At 41.9% G+C, this 22,902-nt stretch overlaps 1 protein-coding gene across 1 annotated transcript in view; it reads left to right on the top strand.

Moving 5' to 3' along the window:
* Positions 1–496: 496 nt before the first annotated feature.
* The window catches only part of EPAS1 (endothelial PAS domain protein 1), a 79,681-nt gene continuing 57,275 nt past the window's right edge, over positions 497–22,902 (top strand). Inside the window, exon 1 of the mRNA XM_084283686.1 lies at positions 497–823. Coding sequence (XP_084139812.1) covers positions 798–823 — 26 coding nt within the window. The 5' untranslated portion in view covers positions 497–797. The remainder of the gene's footprint in view (positions 824–22,902) is intronic.

The following is a 22,902-nucleotide window of genomic DNA, read 5'->3' as shown; positions in this document are numbered from 1 at the left end:
ATGCGGTGCCCCGGCCCCCAGGGGCTGCTCCGCACCGTGCGGGCAGCGGCACTGCGCAACCCGGGGCTGGCGGGGGCGTTTTGCCGGTACCAAAAAATCCTTTTTTTTTTTTTTTTTGTGTGTGTGTGTGTATTTTTTTATTTTCTTTTAAGGGTGGTGGGAGTCCCCCTTTTATCGCAGGTGCGGCGGCGGCGTCCCCCGGCCGGCCGGGAGGCGCTGGGAATTACGGGGCTCAGCCCGCCTTATTATGGGCAGGGAAATAAGGCGAGCTGCAAGAGCCGGAAAGTAAAAGAGTTTTGGGGAGGGGGGTCCCGGGACCGGTGTGTGAGGGGGTGTCCCGGGACCGGAGGAGGGGCGGACGGGGTGGAGGGGGTCCCGCTGACCCCAGGGCCGGGGGCGGGGAGACCGGGGCTCGTCGGCAGCGCCCTGCCGGCCCCATGGGCGGGCGGGGCCGAGCCGTGCCGGGCCGGGGCCGTGCCGGAGGGGCCGGCCCTGCCCCTGCCCCCGCGGCCGGCGGCGGCCCAAGGTTTAAAGTGAGAACTTTCTGCGGGCGGCGCCGAGCCGCGCAGCCCCGACACCGCCACCCGGCCGCTGCTGTCCGCCGCCGTCGTTGCTTTCTCCCTCCCCCCCCCCCCATCCCCCGGGCGGGCCGTACAATCCTCGGCAGTGTCCTGAGACTGTACGCCCGCCTCGGGGGCGAGCCGGTGCTCCGAGCCGAGCCGTGCCGAGCCCCGCGGGCAGGTGCTGAGCCCGCCCCGGCCCGAGAGGCGGCGCAGGAGCCGGCCGCCACCGCCGCGATGACAGCTGACAAGGAGAAGAAAAGGTGAGGGGCGGCGGGAGGGGGGGTCCCCGGGGCTGGAAAAGGGGCTGGGGGCCGGCGGAGAGGCGCTCGGCTCCTCCGGGCTCCTCTGCAGGGGGAGCGGCGGTGCCCGTCCCGCTGCCACCTCCCCGGGGCCGGCCGCCACCCGGAGCGATGTCCCCGGTCCCGTCCCCGGTCCCGTCCCCGTCCCCATCCCCGGGCAGGTGCACCCGGAGGGGCTGAAGGCAGGCTGACCCCCCTCCCGGGCTGCCGCTGAGTTTCGTAGCGGAGGACGAAGTGTTTCGAGGGAAGCATCCCGAGCCCGGCGTGCCGGGGGGCTGCGAAGGCCTGGCTGCGGGGGGACCGTGGGCACGGGAATAAATCTCTAATAAATGCCGGCTCCTCCTGGCTGCAGCCCCCGGGGTGCCCGGGGAGGTCCCCCCGGCTGCCGGCCGCTTTTCCCGGTGTGCGGTGCGGGCTGAGGAGCGGGGAGGCAGGCGATGCCTTGTGCCGGAGCGGGTTTCCCGAAGGGAGCAAAAGCGGCTCGGAGGACCGGAGTCCTGCCGGAGAATCCCCTCTGCCGGCCCCGGAGGCTGGACATCGAGCTCCAGCCGCGATCCCTGCCGTAGGAGGTGCAGGTGGAGAGTTAGGAAAGTAAACACGGCGTGGGGATGAGCGAGGGCGCTGATATTGGTGAGGAATAAGCAGGGGAATAAAGGTCCGCGAAGTCTCACAACAGGGTGTTTATTCGGGCTGCTCTGTACAACCGGCAGGCACAGGGCTGCCCCTGTTGCTGGCTCAGGTTGCTCTTCTTTTCTGACTGGAGATTGTGTTCATAAAAGATGTGATTTACCGAGTAAGAATTTTATCTTGTTGTTTGTCATGTGTACTTTCCAGTTGATGATGCAGTAAACACTGGCTTTGGTTTGTAGAATAGCTGCTTTTTTATTGAGTCACCCTGTGACCACGGAGTAGGGGAGCTATCATCGTACATCCCATACGTTTCCCATGTAGCCAGTCCCTGTCTATCAAACACTGTTAGAGAAACACTTCGAGTGTATTTTGTTCCAGGCGTCAGGTTTGTGCTCAGGGTATAAAACGTGGGTACATTACCTCTTTTGTGGAGGTCTTTTGTTGGAGAGAGTAAACAATCATAGTGCAGTAAGATGCGCTCCTAAGAACGTGTTGTAGGAGTTTATGGGAACTAGAAGAATGAAATAGTGTATGTACAGGGAATACATGGCTCCATGCATTTATCCTATCACCTCATTTTATGAGAAATTCTTAATCTCTTCGGGTTTAACCTCTTATGTTCAAACACAGTAAGGGAATGAGTGTAATCTTTCAGTACAGCACGCTGAAGTGCCCTGTAGAGCTACTCTTAAGATACGCCATAGAAACTTCACAGAACTAGAAACTTGGAGCGTTCGAATGCTAATCACGGCTCTGTCCTCAATTTCACGTAATATTGTGACATCCCACTGGCAGTTTTCTGTCTCTCACAGAAGTAGGCTAATAGTTGTTATCTGGCTCATGGGATTGTTGTGTAAATTGATGTTTGTGAAAGAACTGGGAGAGTATCACATGAATGATTGAAGATAGCACGCTCAGCGCCTCCCTGTCCGTGCGAACATGTACCTCGCTACTGGAGTACTCCGTAGTCTACTGAAGCAAGAGTATATATTTTCTTAATTTTCCAGTACTATTACAGAATAGATTTATTGCCTGAATTCAATAGTTGTTTTATTATTTGCTTGATTTCTCTCCAGATGTACAGCTGGGATCTCTAACCTGACTTGCTAATAGCGTTTATAAATCAATTTCAGGGAGAAAAGGTGGTGGGGGTAATCTGGTTTACCAGATTTGCAGGCAACTCTGGAACATATGTTTGGAAGAGCAGTTCTCTTACTATTAAGCAGATGCTCTGTGGAAGATAATCTTTGATTTTTTTAACGGTCATTTAAGTTGAAGAGCATCCTCAGGTTTTTGTTTGAAGCTCTATCTGTCAGTGGAAAAGAGCAGTTGCTTTCTCTGGAACAAACGTAGCACGTTTATGGTCATTTCTTTCTTTTAAAGTTAGTAGGAGGTACTGAGTTGAGATTAACGTGATTATTGTTTTTAGTCAACAAAAATGTTACCATCTGCATAGTCTTAATAACAAAGTCTGATGTTTCTTTCAATGTCAGTAATTAAAGACTGAGAAATGGATGAGTAATAAAAGGGTAAAATTCATTTTGATAAAATAATAAAAGCGGGGAAAATAATCTGTATTTATGATCATGTGCAGTACAATAACAATTTGTAAATAGGTCCCATGGGGACAGCCTTCTAGTATATCTTTTTTTTTTCTTCAATTATTCAGTGTTTTTGTTAATTTTATTTGAGGGAAGTTGTTATTTTGTTAGGAATGGATGGTTTGTTAAAGGGACTGTTCTGGAAAGACAACAGCTTATGTTTGAGAGAAGTTTGAAAGCAGTCTCAGGGTGAATCAGGTACCACTGCATAGAATACATAATTTCATTTGGGCTTTGTAGCTGTGTTGTTTGTGGGGTTTATGTTTGTTTTCTAGTAGCATGAGAAATAAGCCAGTTTTGCAGCTTAGTGAGATTCTGTAATAGTGGTTCCTTTATAACTACAAAGTACTGTTTTGGCCCCAAAGTTCAAAAAAAAAAAAAAAAAAAAAAGTGTCTAGTTTTGTGATCCAAAGGCTGTAATGTTATATAAATTTGTTTAACTTCTTATCCAGAGAGTAAACAAATGAGATTCCTCCCAGTTATTCACTAGATAACTAACTGCTTTCAGTTACTCTTTTATATTTGGCATTATTATTTGCTGAGCCCCTCCAATGAGACACTTTGTGCCTGAATTTCCACTTACCTTTACTTCAGGAGAGTGATTCTGAAGTCACTCCTGGCTGTTCCTCCTCAGGATGAGGAAACGGGCCTGACAGCACCGCTCTCCAGAGCTCAGGTAGTCACTTGCTCTTAATGGATGCATTCAGATGCCAGGATATGTAAATGTCTCAATATGCCAAGGTGTTAAACTGTAGATTTCAGGAAATGTACGCTCTGAGCTTTATGCCACCCAGCATGCTTTCTATTTTAAGGTGTGTCACTATTGTCAGTTATATTGCCTCTTATCTGTTGTGATGACGATTAGGTCACCCACTTGCCACTGTATTTTTGTCCTTATATTCCTGTAAAGCTCACTTTATGTGCTTCAGATGATGGTGCTTTGAACACTTTGCTCATAGATTTGTTACATAGATTACTTGACCTCATCCAAAATTTTTTCAAGTTTTATTATCGCTCAACATTTCTCCGTGCATGGCCCATATATTTAATTCACTTCTGATTGCTTCAGCATTAACATCTGCCCAACAATTTTTCTTATTGGAATTTCCAAAAGGAAATATCATCTCCTGAATTCCTGATGAGCAATCTATTTATGGTATGTTAACAAGAAGTTTGGACTTCAGCACCAAAAATGCAGATGTTTCATAGCATACAGGTCTTTTTCAGTGACTGGGGCGACTCAATCAATACTCATCGGTTTAACTGCAGAGTGACTGTACTTCTGCTACGGTGTCTGGATGGGACCTTCTGACCCACATGGCCTCTATGGACATTGTACAATACTGGTCTATGTTGTGGAACAATTTGGGAAGCTGGAAACATTTGCAGCTGGTGTATTTTCTGTCCAGAGACTAGTTACCAGGTCTGAAGGACCAGCATATTCCTCTTGGTCTAATTCAAAACTCAATGATTTTTAGATTATTCTCTCTGGAAGGAGGTAAAGTGAAGAGTAGTAGGCACCTGAGCTGCAGATTCTTCCAGTAGGCCTACTGTGACAATTACAAGTGCTTGAGAAGAAGTTTTTATAGAAAAGTTACTGGCAATGACATCACCAATACTTTGAGAAGTCTTGAGCATGACATTTGATTTTGTCCTTCCTGCTTTCTGCATTAACCACCCTTTCTGTATTTCTACAGATGTAGAAAGGGCTTTTCTACCATGGGGTGGCCAAAGGGCACAGGAGTGAGGAATTATAGGCTGCACATGGGTACATCCCCTTCTGTCAGCAGTGGCACATAGCAGAGGTTGGGCTGAGCTCTGACTTGGGTGCCCGGGCCTACTTCAAAAAGCTTGACTTGAGCTGCCCAGCTGCGGTGGCTTCACATCCATGGAGCTGAAGTGTTTGAGCTTAATGAGGGCTCAATGGCTTTCACTGTGAGAGTGGTGTGCAACGTGAGTGCTTCCTGGTGTGTGCAATCCTCCCAAAGGTATCTGGGCTCCTGAGGATTTGTGCATTGTGCTGATGCCACAAGGGCCAGTTCTTTTCCTGGAAAGTGCTTGTCCCAAGAACAAGTTTATCTACGACTGCTGTATACGATATAGCATCTTGTGTTGTCATCTCTTTTTTACTTCATCTTAAGATGTTTTTTGTGTATCACATTTATCCTGTTTGACTCATTGGGAATACCTTGCTTATTGGTGGTACTTCACTGATAGAAGTTTTGGAATTATGTTGCTAATTTAAGAGTTCCATCAAGAGTATTAAAAATGGGTCTCTCTGCTTTTCTATAATGTATTCTACTATGATGGATTCATAAACACTAGGTATTTTTGTTTTCAGGCTCCAGGTAGATGTGGTGGGGATAGAAAGATTCCATTGCTTAAATCTTTGCCAAAATTTACCTATCTGCAGCCAAGTATAGAATCACATTCTCTAAAAGTCAACTTTCACATCTTCAAGAGCTTTGTAGAAAAAAAATGAGTGTGTTTTTTGTTGTTGCTGTTGTTGTTTTTTTTGATGATTCTGAATTTTAAAATCATTTGTTATCATGGGAGGCAGTCTTGTGCATGTGAGACAGCCAACATTGGCAGCAGGACAAGGGCAGTAAACTGGTTTGCAAAGAAGAAGAGGCCTTAATAAAAACAATAACAGTTGGCATTCTGACATTGTGTCAAATTTCAGAGTAGCTTTTCCAAAAAAGCACTGGTTAAATGTGCTGTACGAAGAGTATTTTCTATACAAAGAGTTAAATACTGTACTGGGATATATTAAGTGAAATCTGTTACTCTACTTGGGCAATGATACATACGCTTTAGTTTTAAATGCAAAAAAAAAAAAAAAAAAAGCATTAGAGTAAGCAAATAAACAAAGAACAGGTTGAATTAAATAATTTGGATATGTGGAAAGCTTTTATTCCTCTAAAGCTATATGTGAAATCCAATGATCCTATTCTCTTAATTACACCAATAGTGCCATGTATATATATCCTAGTAGTTATAAATACTTTTACTCTTAGCAGCTGGAACAGTGGCAGAACCTTTCTCTTAAATTAGGCAAAACTGCAAGTATGGTTATTGTGAAGCTGGTAATTTTATTTTATTTTTTCTCCCCTCATTTTTCAGTCTTGTGTTCTATTTGCTTAAAAGGCAATATAATAGTTAACTACTCAGGGTAAAAGTTTGACTGCCTATATAAGAAATAACTGCCTTCTTGGATTTGCAGGGCTACTTTTCATGGGGTCTCTTTCTGAAGTAAGTTAAATAGGAAACTATTTTACTGTGCATTTAGAAAGTAGTTTAATGAAGTACAGTAGGCCAATTGGCTGATAAATAAGTAATGTTCCAAAGTAACTCTCATTTAATTACGCTTTTTACTTCTTGAGCTCAAATCTAATTATGATTTTGTTTTTTTCCTCTGTGACTTTATTTAGCTCTAGAAAATTTAGCTGAAACAAAATCTATCATAATATATTTTGATTAAATGTGCATATTTAGCTCTTAAAACAGTTAGACTTGTAATTTAATTTACTTTACTGCTATTATGAGGAGTTTACAGTAGGATAAAGTATCCATTATGCTTCTCTGTCCAGTGCATTACATGACACAGCAAATATTAAATATTCTATTCTATAGAAACTCATCAAATGTTTTGCCAGGCAAAAGCAAAGTTGCTTTAGTTGAATTTTTATGTCTGATCTTCAGTCAAAGAGGTGCCCTGGTCTTGACCCTTCCTCTGTGCATGAATATGTGGAATCAGCAGTTTTCTTTGATTAGGGAAATGTTTAGGGTGTTGCCTCCAAAAAGATTGTCTGAAAAATTCAGAAACTTTACAAATGGTTTATGTTAGCCTGTGGGTGTGCAATTAATACTGGCTTATTGCAGATTTATGAATGTTATGTGCAGAAGTTATGAATAAGTTATCCGAGCAGAAGGAAAAAATATACATATTTTTTATTTTTGCTTCCAAGTGGGACAAAAACAGGATAATAGAGGGCCCTTAGCATTTTTTTTCATTCTTAATACAAAGTTAAAAATATTTCTTCCTCCTGCTATGTTTGCATTAGATAGCGATCTGCTTTCAAGCAAAGAAACATTTAAAACATATATATTAATCTCAAGTATTTAACACATCTGTGGAACTAAACAGACTTTTTCATAAATATCTCAACAATTTATTTATGTTTCCAACAAGATACAGGAGAAGGGAATGCATCTCTAAATATATGTCTTGTCTGTGCTTCTTCTTGAGGCCCACCCCTCAATCTCACCAGTGACCCACATGAGTTAAAAACCTTGCCAGAATGCACACGGGCTGTAAAGTAGAGTCATCAAGGAGAGAACAACCCGGCTGTGGCTGTTTATGTCTATCCTATGTCTAGGATATTTGTGTTTGTTTGTTTTCTTGCTATATTGTCAGTAAGCTTAAGAGTTAGTGCCCCACCAAGATCTTATGATAACTCACAGCGACTAATAGGTCTTCTCAGCTATTTTTTCCAGCTAGGTGTAGCAGAGATTAGGTCACCTACCATTTGCTCTGTGAAGGCAGTGCTTATTTTATAGCTGCATATGTGGTAAAACAAAGGTGAAGTTAGGAGTGATGATTCCCCACAAGCATCTGCTTCAGCACATCAGATCTCTAACTTAAAGGATGCATTTATGAAATAGGTGATGGGAAGAGGGTGCTATTTCTTAGTGATCAGGGCTGGTGTAAAACCTGCCTTAAGTTTCTTGGAACTCAAAAAATACTTTTTTGGCCCCTTTTGCACCGGTGTAACCGCTAGCGCTTCCCTGCTTAGAGGGAGCTACTCTGTTGACCAGCACACCCCATGAGACCTTCCTGACCTGCCACTTGCACGTGCCCACAGCCTCTCTAACATCCTGGATGTCTTGCTGGTCTTGGTATGGGGGCTGTCCCTGGAAGACAAAGCCATAGCATCACGGCGGTGGGCACGCAGAGGCTGATGGTGCTGGAGTGGCTGTCATTCATCTGGCTGCTGTCCTGTATCCATTTCAGGGTTTAGGATGAACCCCATCTCATTCCCGTTGTCTCACTGCTACTGAGCTACTCCAGTGGGCTGCCCTACTGCTGCTGCTTCCACAGAAAAGTAACTATTGGTGTTATTCACTGTTGGCCACTTCAGTACTTCTTTTGAATTTTTTTTCTTTTCAAAAATTTCTATGTCCCTATTTCTTTCTTTCCCTTTTTTTTTTGCAGTCCCAACAGGACAGAAGTTTCAAGCAGTGCAGCATCCTTTTGCATTTGGGTATAAGTCACTGTGTATGTTCAAGTATTTGTACAAAATTTTTCAAATAACATTTTGGAAGACTAGAGTCTGAGCAAGCTCACCATCTTTTTTTTTTTTTTTTTTTTTGTGTTTCAGGAAACTGTGTTATTTAACGAGGGGCTAAAATTAGTAGGAGTATGGAGAGGTCTTTTTTTCTTTTATAAAACTGAGCAACTCTGATAATGGATGAATCATGTGGGTGTAACGTAAGGCACTTGATAGCAAGCAGTCTGGAGATATATGTGCAGTAAGATTACTAGGATCATTCAGAAACTATTTCAAATGGCTGAAACATGAACTTAATCTATTGTAAATATTTGTTACTCATATTCTAATATATCAAAATACACTTGGTTAGAGTTAGACAAATGAAGGCAAAATAAAAGCTACAAAGTTTTTAACAGTGGGTTACTAAACATTGGAAGAGCTATACACGTACTTGGTGCAATGGAGTGCTTTTTCAAATGAATGTTTTCTGTAAAAATAAATATTTAATTGGAAAATAATTTTCTAAGGAGGAAATGAGAGCTCAGAATAGATTAAAATTGAAGGGATGGGATTGAGAAATTCTCAAAAAAAAAAAAAAAAAAGGAGAGTGCTTAAATGTTTTTTAAGTTTTAGTGTATTTTAATAAGCTTTCTGAATTCCTGTGTTGCACTCTATTGCTCATCTAGAACTAGACAATTTAAATTTAGTTTGAATGAGGCTTTAGATAATGTTTAATCTCTTTACAGTAACAGATTTCTTTCTAGAATTTGACTTAATTTCTATGTTTTTTCAGATGTTCTTTTTTTACTGAAAGCCATGATACACATGCATAAATCTGCTTTGGTGGCTTGACCTGAATCAAGCTCCGGTCTTCCTTTGGCATAGACTCTTTTTAAGTTTGTCCAATAAACCAAAATACTAAATATTCCTTTTGCACTTCTGATGGAGCCTGTCTCTTGAGGCCTCAGACTAAAAACAGTCACAGTCTTTTTAAAATGGCAATTGCTCAAACACATTGCTGGGTCTGATGAAAATATTTATTTGTCTTTGGATTGGTTTAGGCAGGAAGAGTGACTCGTTGATGACAAAGGTCTTCTCTAGCTTTGGTTATGGGAACAGATTTTTAAAAACGTTAATGTAGTGGAAAACACAGCAGAAAGGTACACCCTCAGCCCACATCAGCAACTTGTGATATTACGAATGAGAAAGTCAAAATGCGGAAGAGATGAAAAAAGCATGTTGCCAAATTTCTGACTTGGTTGTTCTCAAAGGACTGATAATTTTGGAGTCGCGTTTTTGAAAACCTGCCTACGTATGGTGAGAGATAGAAATGTTTGTCTTTCCCACAAAAGCTGTTGCTTTAAGTAACAGATACAATAATATCTTGAAATACACAGATCCTAGGTGACATCCACCTTTGGCCTAGTACATACATTTTCTTTAGGTAGTCAGGTTCTGAGTCCCTTAATATGTACTATTTTATGTACAGAAGGTGGCTTGCTGAATTACTGCATTTTAAGAAGCTAATGCAATGACCTGATTTAGTTGAGTGATATCTAAAAAATGTGCCCTATTGCCCTCCTTTTCTTGAAAGGGAAAGTTTTTGCTAATTTACAGTGTCAGAGTCTTTATTAACTTCTTAAAATCACAGTACTGGAAAAATCCTTTAGGAGCTGAGAATTTTGCTCCAAGTCATCTCATAGTGTCCAAAAGTAACCGTATAGTGTTTTTCCTCGAAAATATGTAAGATAAATATTAGTTAGAAAATAAACTGAAGGAAGCATGAAGTCTTGTGCTTATGAAGGACCTTTTTTAAAGGTGGTGGAAGTATACTTAAAGAACATTCCTTGTATTTTGTTTCGGCCCTTAACATATCTAAAGTCTTTAATGCCATAAAATGGTCCTTAAACTCTGGGTATCGCTGTTGTCTTCGCACTTGCATTTGAATGATAAACTACAAAGCAGCCCCATTCAGTCATTGTTTTCAGAACATTGTAGAGGCAGTTGTTGGTCCTTTAGCTATGTCCATTCACCATTGTATTGCCCTCTCTGTGAGTAAATTCTTGGTGTTACTGGCTACTTGTTGTCACAATACTTCAAAGGTCTTTGTGACATTAACAAACACTAAGGGGGAGAAAAAACCTCTGAATTTTTACATTTTTAAATGGGAAATGTTGCTATGAATGTACCAAACTTTAACTGTCATGGACTTTGTATCCAAGACTTGTTGCAAATACCAGAATGTCTTCTGATACTACATGTTGTTGTTCTTGGTTAGATTTTCATATCCCGTTATGACAAAATAAGGCACTTTTCAGGTGATGTCAATGACAGTATTATCAGATGTAGGTAATTATGGAAAGTATTGACTTTGAAGCTGGTATGAACTTTGCTGGGAACACACGTGGAATACCAGAAGCTTACAAACAAGTGTGAAAAGAAATTCTCACATCAGGTTTCTTTATTGTGCCATGACTTTTTAAGTGGTATTTCTCTGGAATACAAGTTCATTGACCAACAAGAGCTATATTCCACTCCAAGATTTTAACAGAGGACTAGTATGGTGCCTCTTTTGCATTTGATAACCTGACAAAGGAGGATATTGGTGGAATTCCTGTAGACGGCTTGCCAAGTGATTATCATGACAAGGGTGCATTTGCCCACTTCCCCAGAGGGTGAGCTTTTAGGAACGGCCTCTGCATGTAACTTTCACCAGGAAGGGAGATCTTTCTTTGAAGGACCAGTCAGACTTCTCTCACTGCTTGCTCTAGCTGACCCTGACTTTTCACATCCCTCCTTAAAGGGAATCTTTGTTGCAAAGGAAATCTCAAACTCTAGGTTTGGAGGTTTACTTCTAGTGTATCCCCATGGTAACCTGTCTGATCCATGTCCCATTGTCCTTTTAAGCTGACTCTTGTACTTTAGGGAACATGGAGGGTTGGAATTGGCCAACTTTTGCCTGTGAGATGGGTGACCTTCACTTACAGAGGAGTGCCTCTGCCTTCCTACCCTATCCAGTCAAGAAGACTATGTCTGGTCTTAACAAAGCAGCATCGCTTACATTTTCAAGGAAATGTGTAGACATCTGGAGGGATTTGACCCCTTTTATTGTTTTCAGCAGGTTACTGCTACACTTGTACAAGTGTTGATTTGGAGGAACATGTATTGGACTGATGGATAGTCTTTCTGGTGGTTTGGTTCAGCTGAGGGTGGGCTGTTTATGTGCTAAAGCTGTAAGGTTATCAGTCACATTTAATAACTTCAGTTCTTGTTTTTGTGTTGTGTTGTGTTTTGTTTTGTTTTGTTTTTTGCTTTTTTTTTCCCTGATTTGAAGGATGTGTTACTGCCATTACTAATCAGAGGGACATTTTTATGAGAACATCCTTTCCACGCTCAAATTGTCTTAACACTGCTACTGGCTTTTACGTAACAGTGAAGCTGTATTTGCCTTCCAAGTGATTCACGAGAGGGACTATGCTATTCACTTAGGCATGTGCTGACCTGAAAGCAAAATAGAAGCAAGTGCAGGTAACTTGAGGGAAACTTAATGCTGGTGTTTCGAAATGCCCATTATTTCCAGCTTAAGGAAAAACAAACCCCCCAACCCTACTTTTGTTTGTTAACCACATGGCTGGCCCGGACAAAGCCTTTCTGGAATGGGGGACCAAGGCCAAAGCACAGCACAATGTGTGGCTAAGCTGAACAAAACCATTTTCTTGATTCTGTCTCTTGAGCTGGTTTGCCGTGCTTTGCAGAGCTGGCTGTTAAAATGGCATCTGGCTGCTGAACAGCCACTCCAGTGAGCAGCTCACATCTCTGCTGCTTCTTCTGCTTTGCCTTTCCTCCACCATGCTCACTGAAGGTCCTGCTGCCTGGCCAGGCTCCCTGTCTTGCTGGGGCATGGGGTGGCTCTTGGATTGGTAACACAGCTCGTCTGGGGCAGCAGATCTCCGTCATTAATCCTCGCTCCCTAGTCTGGAAAGCTGGGATGGCAGTATATCCTTCCTTTCCCCCTTTGTGCATCTTATTTATTTAGACTGTAAACTTCTTGAAGTGGGGACTTTCTACTTCCATGCCTCACACAATGCTGTAGCAGTGTTGGCAAGAAGCTCGTTTGATAAGCCTCACTCGAAAATGCTCAAGCAGGAGGTTTTCAAATGCAAGGGGCTAGGTTATCTCATGCTCCCGTGGCTATTTGCTTTCTTTACTGCACCACTCCATTTTATCCCTCAATATGTTGGTTACACCCACATGCTGACACGTGGCCTAAGCCCTTATTTGCGTCACCTTTGAATTGGGCCCTCCTCTCGTATGAGATCAACGTGCAGTTTGGGAGATGCAGTGGTGGGGGACACAGGGAGTTTTACCACCCTGAACATGTCTGAGAGATGATAAACCCCCTTATTCCTTCAGATTTCCTCAAGACATGGACAGGCAAGCAACTCAAAGGTGTGACAGGAACAAAAAGGAGGATCTGTCTGTCACACCTATCTAGAGCTTTCTGCGCACAGGGAGCTCGACTGTGTTTCAAGTGGCAATTGTTTTGTCTCCATTTCTCTGAACTAAGAGCTGCAATGGAGGAGAACACTGCCAAATTACAGGGCTAACCTGGAGTGGTTTTAGAGAGGTGAGCATGCACAAGCTCCTTCCCTTGGCCACGGGTCTTCCATCAGGATAAAGGTTCTCCTGCCTGTGCTTGGCAGGCAGGCCTGGAGAGGGAGCAGGCATGTTCTTCAGGCTGAAGAGGAGAGTGAGAAAAGCATAACATTTTATACGGGCTTTTATTGGCAGTTTTGCATACTGTATAAGCAGGCCCTGAAGAAGATAAAGCAAGAAGCCACATTATCTGTACAGCAACACTCCTGTCTTTTAGCCTGCCAAATCTTAGAACAACCTCCACCCCCCAACCCCCAAAGCTAAACTTTACCATAAACACAGTGTGAGACAATTGCAGCTTCTCAAAAATGAAGTAATGAACCACAGTAAACAGTATTTTTACTTTTTTTTTTTTTTTTTTTTAAAGGGTGACAGGAGATAGTGTCTATTCTAACAGTATTGACTTTTCAATACTTTTCAAACCTGGGAAGTAAAATGAGCAGAATGCTGCAGGGAGCAAAGTCAGCATTGCAGGTTGCAGTAAAGGTTTCAGGTTTTATGATGACTGATGTGGAGCATAAGTTCAGCTAGAGAAACCTGAAAGAGGAAAGGTGTCTGGAGCCTGATGTGTTAAAAGCTTTAAAAGCAAATCATGCCAATATGAAGTCAATGTAAAGCGCTCCCATGGAGGGAGTCAGTGTAATGGATATAGTGCAAGCACAAAATGATTTCATGTTGTACTGCATTTTGAGTAAGTTACAGCCATGGAGAGAATCTACTGAGTCATTTGTGTGCTAGGATGTGTTCTGCTGTTTTTTGGGTTTCTTAGTTTGCATTTGTGCCTAATTTAGCAGATTGAGTGCTCTGGCTTTTGTACCAAAATAACTCCCATTCCGAAATCTTTGAAGTCTGATAATATATATGTAGACCTTCTTGCAAAATAAGGTTCAGTCCTTGTCTGAAGTCTCTGCAAACTGCTTTGTGAATATACATTTGAAGAAAATAAGTTAAGCTGGGTAATGTGTGAACCTTTATCCGTCTTAAAAGGAAACTTCACAATCAAATGAAAAAATTGAAAATCAAATGGAAGTTCGGATTCTACCTTCTAGTGGTAGATCAAGCAGATAATGTGGTCAAACACTCAAAAAGTTATAAGAAAAGCAGGCTAACAATCTATTCTTATGTACTTATTTGTGTGTGAAGTAGCTTCTGATTTACCAAGTTATAGAAGAAAATATTTAGTGGGCAAGTCTATTTTAATACGCTGTTCTAAAAGTATTTAGCTTGCTCACGTACCATGCATTGGTATAGGACTTACAGAGAAGCTCTTTAGTATGAAATTACGGTACCAAAGGAATATAAAGGGAAGGCCTGAAGTTAGAGATATCACAGAATCATAGAATATTCCAAGTTGGAAGGGACCCACAAAGACCACTGAGTCCAGCTCCTGGCTCCACACAGGACGGCCCTAAAATCAAACCATGCGTCTGAGAGTGTTGTTCAAACACTCCAGCAGGACTGGTGTTGTGACCCACTGCCCTGGGGAACCTGTTCCAGTGTCTAACCACCCTCTCAGAGAAGAACCTTTCACTAATATCCATCCTTAACCTCCCATGTCACAGCTTTGTGCCATTCCCTCGGGTCCTATAGTAATAGCTATACTAGCTGGTGAGAGTCAAAACATCTCCCACTCCACTCAAAAACAGTAAATGCTTTATTTCTTGTGCTGGTAGGTGTATTTTAGTTTGTTGTGGCTGCATATGAATTGGATATGTAAAGTTCAAGGAATCATTTTGGGTCATTGTGAATTGCCTTTAAACTACGGCAGTCATCAAAATAAATTTCAGTAAGAGATGTAGTTTAATAGAAATCAGGCAGTGACTAGAAGAGCTATCCTCTTTCAGTCCTAAATAAGCCTTGTGGTAGCAACTCCAGCCAGCCCCATGCTTGCAGCTCACAGCTACAGATACCAGAGTCTAGCAAGTGTTTGTGGAGCACTGAGAAGCGAGGTTTTGCTCGCACAGTAGTTTGCAGAACAACTCGTTGCCTTTGTAGAATGATTTACTAATTTAACTCCTGTGGCATTTCAAAACTTGTTATGAAATATTTGCCTTGATATATGGTTGAAATGGAGGCATATAAAATGTTTTTCCTTACTCTTGGTATTTCAGGGTAATTCAGAATGCTTAAACCTGAACAGTTTTAGACAAAAGTGGAAAATGATTAACATTAATGCTTGATATTACAAGATATTTTACACTGGCCAGATTAAAACCTTCAGTGTGAGTTTGACTCAAAACCTGAGTAGAGCTGTTGGAGTTCTTTGTTCTGGAAAGGAATTGCTGTCTTCAACTGGAGAAACAAATAAACTTCTGAACCAGCAATAGCTTTGGATCCAGATGTAGAAAGGTCTGTTTTGGTTGGAGGTCCAATTGTGTATGCATTTGGTATTTATTGTCAGATTCATGATTAATTTTGGTCATTGTTATACTAGCGTAACAATGAAGGCATTGTCACCAGTAACATTTTCACTTTCCTGTGTTGCTGCAGTGGTCATTTAATTATTTTTGCAAAAGTGCTAGGTTATGGGAACCTTTTCATGAGTGAACCACGAGGAAGACGGGAATCTCTTATTAAAAGTTAAGTGTGTTTGTTGTTCCCGTAAGTGGTAATAAGGGAAACTTCAAATCATTTCATTGCTGTTGGCAGTCCATATCAACTAAAGATCTATTATACTTCTCAGAATCTTTTCCCCCTATCAAGGCAGTAGGACTGTTTAGTTTTTGTTTGTATTGTGTGTTTGCTGGAAGGAGAGCCCTATTGTTTTTTAGGAGGTTGATTACAAACATAAAATAGATTCTCTTGAGAATGCTTTGTCTACACTCATCACAATTGGTAATTGTTTTGTGTTGTGTAATACGTTACATGCCGCACTTCTTATTTGGGGGCATGTGTGTGAATCTCAAAATGGATTTCCACCTCAAACCATTGATGTTTTTAAGGTGGGTCCTTGAACGAAGCATGAAAATTCTCCATGCTCAAGTGTTTGTAGATACAAACAGAAGCCAGACAGAGGCCACATTTTTCAGCCATTTGGAGACAAACTTTGCTGCACTTGAATTGATGTCTTCTTCAAGTAAGACCTGGATAATATAGTCCTTGAAAATGAAAAAAGAAACAAACAAAAAACCCACCACCAACTTTATGTATGAAAGCAGATTAAAATAGCGCCATTGAGCGAGAGGTGGGTGTCGTTTTATTTGCGCCAACTCCACTTGCAGCAGTCATTCCGAAATGCCAAGGGAAGAAGAATCCAGGACCTTCACATATCCTATTCGCAGAGTATCTTGAGGTGGAGATGGGCAAAATGCATGGAAAAAATGAGGCTTCTGCCACACATTTTCTTTGTAGGTCACTTATTGTAGTTAAAATTATAGGGAGCGTAAGAACAAGCGGTCTATTAGCAAAGCCATGAAAACAAACCATTTGCCACTTCTAACAAATGTCGGACAAAAATATGCTCCAAATTTTAAAAATAAATGAAGACTTGGCGAAAAATAAGACCTGGGTTTATCTGCATCTCATCAGGTACATGGCGTCCTGGACCGCAGCCCACTGGCAAAAACATGGGGAGTGTTATCCTTTGCAGCACTGGGAATGTTCTCTGCTGAATTTGGCGCCAACGACCGAGCTTTGCTTGTTAGCTGGAGTTCACACAGACTCCTTGCCAGGCCTGCCCAGAATACTGTCTCCTCTGACTTCCTGTGGTCTTGCATAATATTTCCTTGCTCCTTGTATAACTGCGACTTGATCTGGTCACTGCCCCGTCAGACGGCTGACTTTTAAAAGGCCAGCCCTGCAAACGTGCGGGCGAGTAGCCTCGGCCACGGGAGCCGTCCCAGTAGTGATGCTGACGGAAACGTCCTTCCACGGGGAGCCGGGAGCACGGCGTGGGCGTGCGGCCATGCAGCCACGGCCAGGAGCAGTGAGGCTCCCTGCCTCGACCTCATGACGAGACAAGTGCCGGACAAAACGTCAGGCTGAGTACACCTTTGAAACATGTGCTGCTGTTACTCTGATTTCTGTAACAGATAGAGACGTCAATTAACAAGGGGGAGACAATGCCACAGGCAGCGTTATCAATGAACGAGCACGTTTCCAGAGTAGTATGCAATTCTCATTATGGCTTGTCGTCACTCGGTTAGGAGTCCTCACATGTGCCTTGCAAATGTGCTCCAGGTATCTTGAGTACTAATTTTGAGACACAGATAGCAAAACCAAGGTATTGAAGAAAGCAGTCTTCTAATTCTGCTGATTTGCAACGCTTCTGCACAAGTTGTTTCTGCAGTTGTCTGTGTTAATAAAATAATGCAAAATTAATGCATATTTCAAAGTTTACTGCGTTTTAGCCTGGATTATTTTTATATATGTTTTAGAAGTGACTTTTATAGCAGCTTGTGTGATATAACTGCCTTTATACCAATCATTTTTTAAATATTTGTTTTTATGTGTATTTACACGTACACCACTGCATGTAATTACAGAGCTTTGTCCGTAACTCATTTTCAAAAAGACAGCCGTCTGACATGACACCTTCAACAGTCCCCTTTCTAAATGCAGCTTTCAAGCTGTTAATCCTGTTCTTTGGCAACCCCATTCCTGGCATAAGTTTGAAAAGCTGAAGAGTAAAGATTACGAAATAGTTGTTTCAGTACACTTGTAAATTTCCTCAATAGACTTTCCTGATTTGTGCATTACAGTTCTCAGATCTGGAATGGTCTTTCAGTTAAATGTTATCTGCTGTGAAGAAATAGAAGAATCATTTTAGGGAAAACATCTGAAGTGGCTTAGTCATCCCAGCTATGTGAGACTTTGTTTAAATCAGCTCATACTGTCATCTCTTCCACAAATCCAGGTTATCCAGTTGCCATAGTAACTTTGACATGCAAAAGTTCATGCTGCCTACACATGACTTCTTGCAGCACTGTTTATTAATCTGATTAATTTAATGGAAAATATTCTTTATCAGTTAATGTGTATTATGAGGTCGCTTTTCTGGTCAGTTAAGAACGGTTTATTACTTTGTGTTCTTAGGATCCGAACTTTAATGACTGTGTGATAGTCTAGCTGATAGGGCAGTTGGAGAACTTTCCAAGTAACGTAATGTCAATACTACTGACAACTAGCAGACCATTTTACAGTATTGTGAATACCACCATTTCCGGGAGGATTGTATAAATATACTGTGTTTTTGGAAGATGGCTGCCTGATAAGCCAGGTTCATCTGAGCTTTTTTTTTTTTATATATTTTTTCAGGTGATGGGGAAGCCACTATGTGTCAGTACAAAGCTAGCTTCTCACAGATGGTTTTGGGGTCCTGGATAAGCCATTCAAATAGAAATCACATTGTACAAAGTACATGGACCAATGATGGGTTGGCTCTAAGATTACGGAAGAAGTGTAAGAATTAGAAAAGATACTGGGCTGATCATAACGTAGCCAGCTGTAGAACACAGGCCACAGCCAACGAAGAACGATTTCCCCTCTAAATGAAGTAGTTAGAGATGTACACAGCAGTCTGTCTTTGCAAAAAATATTTGTGCCTACTGTGCAAAACATCTGAACAGTTTTAAAAGATTTCAGAAAAAATGGCTTATCAAGTCACAGGGCTGCAGAATAAAGAGTTTCAGAAGGTCTCCTTCAAAATAGATCACTGCAACCACAGTAAAGAATTACAAGCCTCGATTTCTACATGAGCGTTAGATCTGAGTGGCAGTACTAGAACACTGTAAATGCTCTCTTGAGTCAAAATGTGAGTCAAAATGTGGCTGAATGTCTGAGAGGCCCACAGTCACGCGGTGATGCTCTCCCTCCTTTTATTTTCTTTTCTTTTCCTTTCTTTTTCTTTGATGATATAGAAAGGTGCAAGTGATTGCTGCAGAGCGTTTAAGGGTTTACTCCCCAGCTGCGTCTGCAGACAAATGCCCACTGCATTCGGCAGGGTTTCATCTGAATAAACAGCTCAGGGTTGTGCACTTGTATACATGTCTAAATATGGATCTCAGTCAAGTAAACAAGCATGTAGCCCTGCACAGTAATCTACTTTTGGAGCGGGGGAACACCCTGTGTCACTTGCGTAGCTGTATGCATGTCTACATCTTGAGCTCGGAGCAGGCTGGGGCTGAGGACGGTGATCGCGAGTCCACACGCGTCTCACCACAGGAGAGGAGCGATAGCTATCTTTTTGGGGTAGCAGCCTCCGTCACTTGCCTTTTGGTGCAGGGAGATACTGCTCGCCTTTGAAGGACATGTCGGGGCAGATACACGCTTTCAAAATGCCTGTGCTCACAGATAAAGGGAGAAGGGAGCAGCTTGCTTAACGCTGGATGTTTTCAGTCCTAAATGCCCGTCAGTTCGTGAAGCCAAAGATCTTGCTCCTTGCTCCTCAGGCTGAACTTTTACAGGAGCAAGACTAACCTTCTTATCTAAGGAAGAGGCTGTGTTCAGACTAACTGGAAACATTAGAAATGGGGTTGTGCTTGTGGTGCCAAAGAGCATTAGAGTGCTTTTTGTGAACTGCATTTTGCAGCTGACAAAGTAGGCAACATCTATAAACCTCTTCATACGTATCACGCAGAGAAATACTTGTGACGTTGTTTAGATACTCCTTATGAAGAGAGAGTTGGTGATAAATATGCATATATATGTATTTTTTTATATGTATTTTTAAAATTTTCATATTGTAATTGTAAATTTCTTTATGAAACTTGCCTGTAGGCTGTAGTCCATCCCTAAAGAAAGCCAAACTTGTGATGCCACTGCAGAGTACGCCATGTCTCATGCAGTGTTATAACTTGTATGCTGTAATTAGTGATCTGTGCACATGAAGGAATGTTGTAGGTGTGTAATGACAATTTTCTTGTATGCCATAAAATCCAGTCTCCTTAAGACCTCGGGAGTTTTGGAACAACTTCTCCTACTGTCTGAAGGAGTAACACAGTGTACTTAGCCCTGTAGAGGACAGGTCTTAATAGCAACAATTAGTACATTTGTGTGTCTATGCTTGAAAAGCTTAAATGGATGTGGTTTGAAAAAGTGAAGTGAAGGAACTGTAAAATTAACAGTGAAAACCAGTGCATGCTATGGTGAGGAAGTCTAGTCTTAGCTATACTACAGAAAATAGAGATCTGAAAAGCTCTCTGGTTGTCAGATCTGCCAAATGAAGCAGAAGTGAATAGTAAACATTACTGTTGCTTGTGGTGCATTGGTTTTTGTTTGTGTTTTTAAAAGCATTAAGGAATCATGCAGGAGGTCTGGAATCAAGTTAGGAAAATGCACCTTTTGAAATGTCAGCAAAAAACTCACAGAAAGAACAATGACATCTTACAAATTTTGCATACTTAAGTTTCTCTAAACAGCAAAAATAAGGAAATTTCTGTTTCCTTTAATAAGGAAATTTCTGTTTCCTTTAATGAGGGACATTGTTGAAACAAAGGCAAAGAAAAGCGTAGCACTCTGCACTGTGAGTGTTGCAGAGGACAAGAGGTACACTTTCCTTTTCCTGATCCTAGTGCTCGTTGAGACTTGGCCTTTCTGCAGAGCCCTCTTCCCCAGCATGGGTCTCTCCTGATGTGGCTGCTGTATGGTGCCTGCTGCATGGCAGGGCTGGCAGGACAGTACCATGAGCAGTTTTACCTGTGAGTGCCATGCTGGCCTACCACTGCATGTAATTTGAAAGGTTTTTGCTGAGGATTAGGTATATGCTAGTCATCAAAAGCATCGGTAGCTACTAGAGGTTTGACTGAACCAAACGTCTTGGGGACAATATTCCGTCCCCACAATGCACAGATGGAGTTTTTGGAGAAGCACTACTCTGCTTTCTGTGCCATTTTTTGGGTGTCCACTGATTGAAACAGTCAGATGGCAGGACGCTGGGCTAGATCTACCCCTCACCTGGCCCACCAGGGCTATTCCTCTGCATTCCTCTACAGACAAGAATACCCCAAGAGGGCAGAAAAGATTGAAGAAATAGGGACACAAATTACCTAAACAGGCAAATGAGCTTTACTTTCACTTTATCTAAATTCTCTGCAAAAATCCCTCCTGCTGATTTCAGCAGCTGTATATGTTTTTTGAGCAGACATTCTCATCACTGTGTCTGTTATTAATATGTGTGTAATCAGCTTTCAATCTTATGGGTAATAAGAGCTGTTATGAAGTATGTATGTTTGTTGCTTCTGCTTTGCTTTGTTTTGCAGAAAAACAAACATTTGCTACTAGCAACCATAATTATTCCTTAGCAGTTATTGCTCCTTTTCTCCAAATGGTATGTTGTTTTCTTTTCCTTAGCAAAGCACATTTTACATACCCTTAGCACAACTTTAGCCTTGGTCTAACGCTGGGGGATTACTTAGATAAGATACTAGCCAGGGCTAGCGTAATCTCCTGATAAACTGGAGTATCATTAGGGTGCAGAGTTATAGCCTTGGAAAGCAGAGAAATAGCATTTGGAACTCTTCTTTAAGGTTTGAATAAGAGTCATGAGCAAACAGATTTTTGCAAGGATTATGGGGATGCTGTTGTTAACTTTTGCAATAATCATTAAACTCGTTTCTTGTTGCTTAAAAGTTGGTGCTCTCAGTTGTTTGTTACTGTTAAATGAATGAAGTGAATTACTTGGTAATAAATTACAGCATATGGAAATAGTAGCATAGTCTGTTTCAAGCAGAATTTGAATACTGGAAACAGGTAAAATGAAAGGTGAAGGTTAATGGTTTAATAACAAGGTCCCCGGGACCGTGCCTTATATATGGAAGGCAGTAATTTGCATTTGCTTCCTGTAGGATGACTTCAATGAGGAACAGAGGGCATTTAGCATGTGCAAATGCAGAGTCTATTTTATGCATGTTGTACTTGGAAAGTGTAAAACCTGTGGTGGAGACTTGTAAGATGTTGCACAGACAGGCTTGAGAGTGCTGGTGTAGGCAGGGAGTGGTGAGGAGAGGAAATGGTGATGAGCACTCCAGAAAGCTTGGGGGGCATCAGTATAGCTAATGTGGGGTTCTGTTTGAGAGAGGGATGTTTATATGCTAGATAGAATTGCATATGCAGCAAATAGCCTGAAATACATTTTGTGGTTACCACTACTTATATACAAAGCAAAACCATAATTACAATGCTGTTCTTGTTTTTGGAACATCATCATGTGCCAAACAAGTTCTGGATATTTGTAGGGCACAATAATGTCAAAGATCGACTGAGTGTGAAGAGGATTGGTTTACAGGTACCTGCCATATTCACAAAAACAACAAAAGCTAAATTCTCATTCACATTGTGTTGTGAAGATGTTAACCTTCAAGTGTTTGTCTATGGCTTCTGCAGCACCTGCTTGCCCAGCCCACGTGTCCCAGCAAATGCAGCAGGCGGTGGATGGCTGGAGAAAGGAGCAGCTGGAGCAGTCCTTTGACTTTTACCTGGTGCTGGTTTGGGCTGTGTCGTATGTGCAGCAGCATCATTAAGGTCCCTTTGTTCTTCTCCAGTGCTGTACAAACAGCTTGGGGCAGAAAATTTTCCTTAAACTGAGTTTGCTGCCAATGACAACGTCTTTTGAAACACTCTAGTTTTTCTTTCCTGCTGTGATCATTCTGGTAGCTTCTTTTGGAACAATCCCCAGTATATTGGCTCTTACATTTCTTGAAGTGTTTTAGAAAGTTCAAGGAAAAAAAATTTGGCTTTATTAGTTGATTGGAGAAAGTTTTAGAATGAGCAGTCCTAACTGCAGTTGGAATGACAATTTCCTAGACAGTTTAGTGTACTTATACAACAGCCCTCCCTCTCCTACCAATGTCCGTCCCTGCTGTTGGTTTTAAGATAAATGATAGATCTGGAATAGCATGCAGGTCAGAAGCCTGGCATAAGAGCCAAAGATTTCATCTTTGGC

Source organism: Netta rufina (genome assembly GCF_964035555.1).
Source record: "Netta rufina genome assembly, chromosome: 3".
NCBI lineage: Eukaryota > Metazoa > Chordata > Aves > Anseriformes > Anatidae > Netta > Netta rufina.
Note: the sequence above shows the minus strand (reverse complement) of the source record. Positions and strands in the feature narration are given on the sequence as shown.